The sequence below is a fragment of the Cetorhinus maximus genome, chromosome 16 (genome assembly GCF_964194155.1).
Source record: "Cetorhinus maximus chromosome 16, sCetMax3.hap1.1, whole genome shotgun sequence".
In the NCBI taxonomy this organism is placed as follows: domain Eukaryota; kingdom Metazoa; phylum Chordata; class Chondrichthyes; order Lamniformes; family Cetorhinidae; genus Cetorhinus; species Cetorhinus maximus.
This window is the reverse complement of record NC_135894.1, coordinates 8989036-8999844: the sequence shown is the minus strand read 5'-3', so window position 1 is coordinate 8999844 and position 10809 is coordinate 8989036. Positions and strand designations below refer to the sequence as shown.

Here is a 10809-nt window from a genome sequence, read left to right as displayed (position 1 = left end):
CCTCTCCAATGGGCTGCATGTGGTGGACATTTTGTCCTGCAAAACAATTAGCTGCGGTAAGGCTATCAGTGGAGGAATGTATGTTCCCTGCAATATCAGCCATTGACCTTTCTAGTATGCACCACATGTTATTGTGACAAGAGCCATAGCAACTCTCAGCCAACTAGATCTACAGTCTGATCACACAATATAACATTGCTTTGCAGACTTTTGCCTTCCATCCAAGTTGAGTACCTACATTAAAAGTTACATTTCAAGGTTATGCATTGTTCTTGGAAACATAATACAATTCAGGAGTAAGAAAAGATTGCCAACTCACAAGAGAAAAACAAATACAGGTACTACAATGATCCCTTGGCAATTTTTAAGAGCTTTTATTGGTTATTGGATAAAAGATTTTATTTTATTCAGTACCTTGTGCATAGCTATTGAGAGACATAGATAGCCACTAGTTGTTAGATAGCAAATAAATAAGTCTATTCCCCATGTGATCTTTTGTTACATTTAAACAGAAATCCAGCCAGTATTATACCATTTTTCTCCACATTCATTGCAAATGACAAAAGTCATCATCTGTTCATCGGAATTTCCATTACAAACCCAACCTGGAATAAAAAGTGTGCCCCTGGCAATTGCTGTCACTGTACAGTTAAATCTTTCACACCTTTTACACCTGATTTTATTTGTCTTTGTTCCTTCCAGACCATGAGGTAGCTGATGGTCCTGAAGCCCAGAGGTAGTGTACAGTGCTCTTTGCTGTTTCAGCTCCTCACTTGCCATGTCCATCACTGACATCTCTGCAAACATCTGCGGAGTTACTTCCCCTGATAATATCTTCTGTCTTAAATGGGGATTTTTAGGGTTCTTTAAATTTGCAATCTTGCTTCGAACACAAGCTTTGTACCTTTTATCATTTTTCATGTGTAAGGTGTATATAAATTGCTCAACTTCTTTGGCAATACTTTTCCATGTTTCAACCATTGTTTCATCGGCTGTCTCTGAACCAATTAGGGCTTGGAAGAGAAGTTCCATGCACTTAGCCCGTACAGCCTGGTTATCGAACACATAGTGCTTTTTAGCAGCTACATCATAGCTAATTCCTCTTGATCCATTGCCTGTTGAAAGTTGTTTTTCATTGTGTGCTTCTTCAAGCATCTCATCTGTGGGGAGATTGTGGATCATCTCAGTTCCCATGGTTATCTGAACATTTTCTAATTGCTGCTCCTGGGTTTCACGGGTAGAATCTGTTCTATCTACCTCTTTTCCAGGCTTTACTATCCCTTCATTGGTTTTATTTGGCTTCTCACTCTTTTCTTGGCTGGAAGCACAGAGCCTGTTGTCTTGACATTTTTCCTGGAAACTGCTGTTCCTGTAAAGCTTCTTCCAGATAGACAATAGGGTCCGTGCCTTCCTCCTGGTATCTGCATCAGGACAAGTCTTTAGAACTCTGTATACAGCTCTAACAAGGTCAGTCTCCTGCAAAATTTCAGAGGTGATGGGAAGACACTCAAACTCATTCAAAAGGTGCTTTATCTCCTGGATGCTGTTTCCCGAAATAAGTTTATCAATCTGATGAGCTCTATAGATCACCTCTTTCAGATCATTCATTGCAATACCTGCCAAACATCAAACAGGCAGACATTATTATTTATACTAACCTTATTGTGTTTGATATGAATCAGTGCCACACCCATTTCTTGTTTCTGATTGCTTCCAAATACATTATTTATTTACCAGCTGAAAAAACTAAAGGGGAATATGAGAACTTAGAAAACAGATTGGCTCAGGATGTGCTGGAGCAGGGCACCTTGTGGTGAGTGCCATGAGTTGAAATATTTTCCTCACCTTTCAACTCCATTATTTTTGCACTGCAAATTTCTGAAAATGTGCAAACTGATGATGATCAGCAAGCCATTTGGAGGCCTGGTGAACAATAAAACCAGCTCCAGCTCCCTAACCAATTAAATTTAAACAATAAAGAAACAGAGTAAATGATAGAGAAAGAAACAGGAACTGGAAAACTAGATGCAGAAAGAGAAACGAGGAGGGAAAAAGATTGGATTACGAGGCCGAGAAACAAGGAAAGAAAAATAAATTTTAAAAAAATTATTACCTACAGGTGAGATGCCAAAGTTTAGCTGCTTCTTTTCTGGGCTTCCAAAATTGAGTGGCAAGTCAGAACTGTAAGTCAATTCCTTAATGCAGTCCCTATGCCGTTAAATAGCCACCCTAACTTTGTGCAGCAAGCTTAATTCACATTTACCAAGCAAATCCAGTGATTTCTTGACACTCATTGAAGGTTGACTGTGAGGTCCGGTTTTTATGCGGCTGCTAATGGAGCAGCACAAATTGTCCAGCAATTTGTGGGTGGCTCGCAATTCACAATATCTCTCTTCCATCCTGGACTTTATTTTTACACACTAATAACAGCTCACACTATGGGCTTGTCGTTATTTTTCTAGCATTTTCTGGGTCAATTTAAGGTAAGGAAAGCCAAGATGAATTATGGGGATTTTTCTTTTTAAATAAAAAATATGGAAAAGGAATGTAAAAGTATTTTACAAGTATATCAGTAACTCAAGAATTGTTAAAAGGGAACTGGGACCTCAGGTTTGCCAATTTGTAGATGATGAACAAAAAATGGCAGAGATAAATACTTTGCATATGTTTTGACAAAAGGGAAAGATAGTGGGGAAGAGGTGAAGTGTTGGATGAATCCTATCAACAGAATATGGCACAGCTAACAGTGACAAAAAAGCACGGTTAAAAAAGCCTTACAGCTTTAACTGACCAGCATGAAAAGTGGATTTCTCACCATGAACCATTAAATGTAGCTATCAAGTTTCTGGTGTTACCTGGGCAATTTGGAAGGGTTGCTGAGGGGAGAATATGTGATGATTGACAGTGGGGGAGATAAAAATCAGCTGGTGAATACTGTGGGACACTGTGGTACAATTATAAACTGAACATAGAACAGCACTGGTAGAGTTACAACAATGATTGCCTGCCTTCCTTGTAATCAGAAGCCATTTATGGTAGAGTCTGGGAGTTAAATGATGGGGGTTGGGGATTTTGGTTCCATGCATTATGAAAAATTCCAGCCATGGTCTCTTAATGCAAGAACTCTATATAGTTCTTCATCATAATTAACTTGACAGCTAAACTATGTAACAGAAAATAAATGATTAAAAATGAATGGATGGCATGTTGAAGGATATGCTGTTTTATTATGTTACCTTAAAAGCCCCCCAAGGATGTATACTTGGCTCCTTCCTCTTTCTCATCCACCCATTGCCAATTGGTGACATCATTGGAAAACATAGGGTCAGCTTCCAACTATACGCTGATCACATTCAGTTATATTTCTCCAGATCCTTTCTTGACCCCTTTACTGCTTCTGTGCTGTCAGACCATTTGTCCAACACCCAGTATTAGACTAGCTCCAATTTTATCCAGTTCAACATCGTGAAGAATCCATCGTCTTCTGCCACTACTACAACAATTTACATTTATATAGCACCTTTAGCATAGCAAAATCTCCCGGGAGGCTTCATGGGAGCAATTATCAAACAAAATTTGATGCAAGTCACATAAGGAGATTTTACAACCAATGACCAAAAGCTTGGTCAGGGAGGTAGGTTTTTAAGGAGCACCTTAAAGGAGGACAGAGAGGTACAGGGGTTTATGCAGGGAATTCCAGAGCTTAGGTCTAGCCAGCTGAAGGTACGGCCACCAATGGTGGGACGATGGAAATTCATGCAGGAGACAAACTCGGTCTACGTCACTGATTTCATCCCTTCTCTGGCCACTGCCTCAAGTTGAACCAGACTGCTCATAGTATTGTCGTTCTGTCTGACCCCATATCCTCTCCATCACAAAGATCACATACTCTACCTCCATAACACAGCTCCTGCCCATTTGCTGCTGCTCCAATGCTTCCAACTTAAAATTCTCATCTTCATGTTTAAATCCCATCATGGCGTCGTCCCTCCCTAATTCTGTAGCTTTCTACAGCCCCATCAATGCCCTAACCCAGAATTTTCCACTCCTCTCTTACTCTGGCCTTCGTGTTTCTCTTTTTTCCTATATCCAACCATTTGGCAACCATGTCTTCAGACACCTAACCCTCACACTTTGGAATTCCCAATCTAAACTCCTCCGCTTCTCTATTTCCTGCTAATCCTTTAGGACCTCCCCCTTTAAAATTAAAATTTGACCGAGCTTTGGTTACCCCTCCCAATAACTCCTTCTTTGACCTGGTGTTCATTTCAGTCTGCTTCAGCATCTGTGAAGCACCTTGGGACATTTTCCCAAGACAAAAGATGTTACATAAATGCTGGGAGTTGTTCTCAACTTAACCAGCCTTGTGTTTAGAACAATTCGTAACAATGAGTTTTATTTAAAGATGTGAAGAACTGTAAATTTCAATTGTTATGAAGTTTCTACCAACATACTTGTGAGTTTTAGGACTGCTTCATTCCTTTGAACAATACTTTACAAATGTTATTTATACTATAATATACTATACAGTATAATATATCAGGCATATTGAAGCTCCCTCCAATGGCCTAGGTTATAACTACAATGTTAAACAAAGTACGATGCTCCAGAATCATAAGATAAAGGCCCCTCTCCTTCCACAAAAACACAGATCAAACAACATGAAACTCCTGAACTACAATGATTCCAATGGAAACAATGGATGCCAGGAAACCTGGGTGTATCTTTGCATATATCTCACAAGCAAAAACAATTTGTATTTATTTGGCATTATTAATGTCCCAAAGGCGTTTGACAAGAGCAGGATAAAAGAAAGTTGGGCAGCTAGTCATGGGAGGAGATAATGGGGTAGATGATTAAAAGCTTGGCCAAAGAGGTAGATTTTAAGGAGAGTTTTAAAGGAGAAAAGTGAGTGAGACAACCAGAGAGATTTAGAGAGTGAATTCCAGAGCTTAGGGCCGAGGCGACTGAAGGTATGGCCAACAATGGTAGAGCCACGAAAGTCTGGGATGGTTAAGGAGGCCAGTATTAGAGCAGCACAGGTATCTCAGAGGTTTGAAGGTGGGATCATGTTGAAAACGGCAGATAATATTGATCAGAAAATGAGGTGAGATGGTGGTGTAGAGGTAATGTCACGGGACTAGTAATCCAGAGACCAGACTAATGCCCTGGGGTTAAGGCTTCAAATCCCACCATGGCAAGTGGTGGAATTTGAATTCCAATTAATAACAAATAAATCTGGAATATAAAGCTAGTCTCAGTAATACTGACCATGACAACCATCATCAATTGTTGTAAAAATCCATCTGGTTCACTAATGCACTTTAGGGAAGGAAATTTGCCTTCCTCACCTGGTCTGGCCTACATGTGACTCCAGACCCAGAGCAATGGGTCTACCCTACCCCACTACCAAAAAAAAGTTTGCAAGCTCTTAAATGCCCTCTGCAAGCTACTCAGTTCAAGGGCAATTGGGGATGGGCAACAAATGCTGGCCTTGTTGGTGACACCCACATGGGAGAATGAAGAAGATGATGATCTGCTGAAAGGGTGGGAATTGAGGACGAGTGATTTGCAAAAGAAGCAAATGCAAGGAGAAAACTTTTTCACATAGCGAGTGGTTCAGGTCTGGAATGCACCGCCTCATTCAGAGAGCTGGTGCAGACACAATGGGCCAAATGGCCTTCTTTTGCACCATAATAATTCTGTGAGAACATGTACACGAGGGTCCAAGCACAGGAAATGGGGTGGCTGTGGAAAAGGAAGAATATTTAAGAGTTTCCTGTGTGGAAGGTGGCATCATCAGGGCAGATGCAACGAGGAAGGAGAAACTGGGAAAAATGAATGGACTTTCCTTCCCAGGAATGGAATAGGAAGAGGTAGAATCCAGGTCATTGTGGAAATAAGTAGGCTTATAATAGACATCATTAGAGTCAGTGATATCCAGGAAGGGAAAGGAACAATCGGAGATAACCAAGTAAAGGTATGAGATGGCTATAAATTGAAGCACAGATAATAAAAAATTCCAGATCAGGATGAGAGCTGGAAACAGCACTGACACAGTCATCAATTAAATGGAAAAAGAGATCAAACAATTTTAGATTGCAACTGGCAGAATCTGGGAAGCACACTACCTACCTCTGAAGCCATAGCTTAGACAGGGAAGAGAAAACATTTTCAAAATAAGTCAAACTTAAAACTCAACTTCTAACAGTTGAAAACAACTTTGTTACCTAAGCATAAACTGCATTACACTTGGAACTCACCCATACAATCCACGATAATTATCATCTGTACTGGAACATCATCAATAAAATGCAAAGTAAAGCCCAGTAGATTGAGGATGACTAAGGATGTATAAATGGAATTTCATTTTGCAGCAAAAACCATCATTGAAATTGTGTAGCTCACTGAAGTATGCTGACGTGATTGAGTCTAGTTTTAGAGAGGCAACATCATGAAAAACAGTTTTGCAAATCCTCTTCTTTAGCCTTGAAAAGTAACACAATGTAATAAACTGGGTGGACATATCTGGTACCACTTAACTATTACCATAATGAAAATGATCCTGAGATCTCTCCCCCCCACACCCCCCCGAAAACAAAAAAGTTTTCAAGCAAAAACTCCCATTTATCACCTGTTTTCTTCTATACTCTTGATGGGACCACTGTGTTTGTCTTTCAACACACAGTAACACGGAGGATTTCTGTATGACCTTGGATTATCACTCAGGGCAATTTACCCAATTTGACAGTGTAATTTTTGAACTGTGACATCAATAAGCAAGAGACTTGAGTCAGAAAGATTTAGAAAGTGGGAAGTGAGAGAGAAAAAGTGTGGGGGAAATGTACAAAATTATGAAATCCACATTAGTGAGGCGCTCTTAGTGTGCACAGGTTTAAACCGGCGTGTTGTAAATCGGCTATTAAGGCCCAGACTCTACAAAGCACATTTAAATTTCATTCTCTTCCATTCAGTCAAGCTCCAGAGTGATTTAAAATTAATCTGCCTCCTCCAGGGTTCAGCAAGGCAGATCCAGGGAACTCCAAAACAACGCTGATTGTTGATAAACTCATTATCTGAGAAGCTACAACAACAGACTAGCCATTGGCGGTCTTCCCACTCAATCTACCAGGGCTGTCCTGACAATATTTATCCTGCAGCCAACAACAGCTGATCAGGATTATCACACTGTAATTTGTGGGAGCTGACTGTGCGCAAATTGGCTCCCACAAATCATACCTGACAAAACTGACGACACTTGGGGGGAAACCCCATAACCCGCTGGGGATGTGCTGACCCTGTGAAAATCACTGAATAAAAATACAACTTCTTTATTTTATCTACACATTTATTCCTCCTCCTCCTGTTTACCCTCCGGAAACACGGCTAATGGTCAATGTGATCACCTCCCTCCCTCCCTCCCCACTGACCCTTGTCCATTCGGACCAGCACCTGCAGGACCGACCCCCCGACCGACCCCCGGACCCCGGGCCCGACCCCCGGACCCCAGGCCCGACCCCCGGACCCGACCCCCCAGACCCCGGGACCGACCCCCCAGACCCCGGGACCGACCCCCGGACCCCGGGCCCGACCCCCAGACCCCCGGGACCGACCCCCCAGACCCCGGGACCGACCCCCCAGACCCCGGGACCGACCCCCGGACCCCGGGCCCGACCCCCAGACCCCCGGGACCGACCCCCCAGACCCCGGGACCGACCCCCCAGACCCCGGGACCGACACCCGGACCCCGGGACCGACCCCCCGACCCCGGGACCGACCCCCCGACCCCGGGACCGACCCCCCGACCCCGGGACCGACCCCCGGACCCCGGGCCCCGGGTGTCGGTGTCGCTGTGAAACTCCCATCCGGAGGCGGCCGGAGCTCCCCAGGGCCGCCCGGGGAAACCAACCCCCAGCGGGGAGGCCGAGAGACAGAGCGGGGTCGGGGGTCAGAGCGGGGTCGGGGGTCAGAGCGGGGTCGGGGGTCAGAGCGGGGTCGGGGGTCAGAGCGGGGTCGGGGGTCGGGGGTCAGGGGTCGGGTCCCGGAGCCGCTGAGGGAGATTCCGGCCAATCCCGGGGTTTATAAGAGGTTAAATTGACAGGAAACAAAAGCGGCACAAACCGGCCGGACACAGACTCCTCACCGGAACAGGAAACCCTCCGCATCGGGACCCCGACCCGGATCCAGACCCGAACCCGAAACCCGACCCGCCGGGAAAACCCGACCCGCTCCGGAGCCTCCAGCAGGGGGCGCTGCAGAATCTGATCAAGGGAAAAGAAGCCAAACTCCAAACCCGGAGACAACCACCAGGGGGCGAGAGAGAGCCAACCAGACCCTCCCACCAGGGGGCGAGAGAGAGCCAACCAGACCCTCCCCCCGGGGGAGAGAGAGCCAACCAGACCCTCCCACCAGGGGGCGAGAGAGAGCCAACCAGACCCTCCCACCAGGGGGCGAGAGAGAGCCAACCAGACCCTCCCCCAGGGGGAGAGAGAGCCAACCAGACCCTCCCCCCGGGGGAGAGAGAGCCAACCAGACCCTCCCCCAGGGGGCGAGAGAGAGCCAACCAGACCCTCCCCCCAGACAGAGAGAGAGCCAACCAGACCCTCCCCCCAGGGGGAGAGAGCCAACCAGAACCTCCCCCTAGGGGGTGAGAGAGAGCCAACCAGACCCTCCCGCTAGGGGGTGAGAGAGAGCCAACCAGACCCTCCCCCAGGGGGAGAGAGAGACAACCAGACCCTCCCACCAGGGGGAGAGAGTGAGTCAACTGGACCCTCCCCCCAGGGGTAGAGAGAGAGCCAACCAGACCCTCCCGCTAGGGGGCGAGAGAGAGCCAACCAGACCCTCCCCCTAGGGGGCGAGAGAGAGCCAACCGGCCCCTCCCACCAGGGGGAGAGAGAGCCAACCAGACCCTCCCCCCAGGGGGAGAGAGAGCCAACCAGACCCTCCCCCCTGGAGGAGAGGGAGAGCCAACCAGACCCTCCCCCCTGGAGGAGAGAGAGCCAACCAGACCCTCCCCCCTGGAGGAGAGAGAGCCAACCAGACCCTCCCCCCAGGGGGAGAGAGAGCCAACCAGACCCTCCCCCCAGGGGGAGAGAGAGCCAACCAGACCCTCCCCCCAGGGGGAGAGAGAGCCAACCAGACCCTCCAACTCCAGCGAGAGAGCAAACTTGACCCTCCAACTCTAGAAAGAGAAAACCAGAGCCTCCAACACTGGAGAGAGCACACTAGACCCTCCAACCCTGGACAGGACAAACTAGCCCCTGCACAATCAGACCTTGTAAACAATGTTTCCAAGCTGGAAACTCTGCACAAACTAAACATCCATAATTGCACTCTCCATCTTCTGTGATCTCATCCTGCACTTTGCACTTGCCCTCGTCTTCCATCCAGATGTTCCCTGGCATTCCATCTTGATTGGTGTTGATGAGGTTGTCCTGTGGAGTGTCTGCTTTGGGATCTGATACATAGAGTGGTGCATGGAGCCACTAGTCCAAAGAGTCCTAAGCTGATGGTAACTTTTGCGGCCTGGATGAAACGTTGTTTCAGTCATTCATGGTGTGTGAGAGGTTGCCCGCCCCGCTTCACTATTTGAAGGGGCAACTCCTCATTATTGTGCTGCTCCTCATCCCCGCGTTCCTCATCTTCGGCTACGTGATATGGAGGTTCCAGGAAAGTTGGAGTACTTCCCCGTGTCTCTGCTTTGGGGCTTGGCACTGAAAGCTGCCCAGAGGTCCTGCTGGCTGCAGCCAATGGTTTTGTTTTCCCTGGCTGCCTGCCTCTTTTCTGTGGCCATGCCTCCACCTGGGTGTTCCTGGAGAGGGAGCATGTATTGTCTGCTGAAAGTCTTGAGGCTCTCCATTACTGGCGGACACCTGAGGGTCTGGAGTGTAACCTAGATACCGGGAAAATCCTTTAATTTGCTAAGTTTACTTTTATGTTAGGTTTTATCGTCTGTGCTCCTTTGAAAAGGATCACTTTTTTGTTAATTTGATGTTGAATTGGTGACTCATGGGTCACCCTTACTGACCAATGAAAAGAGGTAGAATCAGTAACTCTACATGGACTACAAATTAATATCTGGAGCCAGGGACTGAAATCCAGACCTGAAACAGAAGAACTTGCAATTATGTGTCATGTGCATTGCAGCTGTAAGATTGTTTCAGATGCTGCTTCCAAGAGTCTTTTTTAAGGGCCAGCTAGTTAGTTGGCTCCTGCAGAAAACCCATTAATTTGCTGAAGGGTTTCCAAACCAACTTGGGGACACCCTGGTCCACTCCTCCATCACCCCCTACTCCTCAACCCCCACTTATGACACCTCCCCATGCCCACGCAAAAGATGCAACACCTGCCCCTTCACTTCCTCTCTCCTCACCGTCCAAGGGCCCAAACACTCCTTTCAAGTGAAGCAGCATTTCACTTGCATTTCCCCTAACTTAGTCTACTGCATTCGTTGCTCCCAATGCGGTCTCCTCTACATTGGAGAGACTAAACGCAAACTGGGCGACCGTTTTGCAGAACACCTGCGGTCTGTCCGCAAGAAAGACCCAAACCTCCCTGTCGCTTGCCATTTTAACACTCCACCCTGTTCTCTTGCCCACATGTCTGTCCTTGGCTTGCTGCATTGTTCCAGTGAAGCCCAACGCAAACTGGAGGAACAGCACCTCATCTTCCGACTAGGCACTTTACAGCCTTCCGGGCTGAATATTGAATTCAACAACTTTAGATCTTAAACTCCCCCTCCCCCCATCCCCACCCCGTTTCTTCCCCCCCCGCCCCTTTTTTTCAATAATTTATATAGATTCTTCTTTC

At 46.6% G+C, this 10809-nt stretch overlaps 1 protein-coding gene across 3 annotated transcripts; it reads right to left on the bottom strand.

The window, feature by feature from the left end:
* Positions 1-350: 350 nt before the first annotated feature.
* On the bottom strand, positions 351-8152 carry tceanc (transcription elongation factor A N-terminal and central domain containing). Of its 3 annotated transcripts, none has more exons than XM_078559343.1 (3): positions 8122-8141; positions 6264-6488; positions 351-1616 (listed from the first exon to the last, which is right to left on the bottom strand). In XM_078559343.1, the coding sequence occupies exons 2-3, from the start codon at positions 6286-6288 to the stop codon at positions 505-507; spliced, it is 1137 nt and encodes a 378-aa protein (XP_078415469.1). In that variant the 5' UTR covers positions 6289-6488; positions 8122-8141; the 3' UTR covers positions 351-504. The 3 variants fall into 3 exon arrangements, with proteins under 3 accessions (XP_078415469.1, XP_078415470.1, XP_078415471.1); XM_078559344.1 differs by lacking the exon at positions 8122-8141 and adding an exon at positions 6635-7334; XM_078559345.1 differs by lacking the exon at positions 6264-6488 and having other exon boundaries at positions 8122-8152.
* Between the last annotated feature and the right edge of the window lie 2657 nt (positions 8153-10809).

Bases quoted from the DNA above. Each gene is read 5' to 3' on its own strand.
- tceanc (XM_078559343.1), bottom strand. From the start codon at position 6,288: ATGATAATTATCGTGGATTGTATGG. The intron at 1,617-6,263 runs GTGAGTTCCAAG...GATGTTTGGCAG, and splicing joins AATTATCGTGGATTGTATGG to GTATTGCAATGAATGATCTG.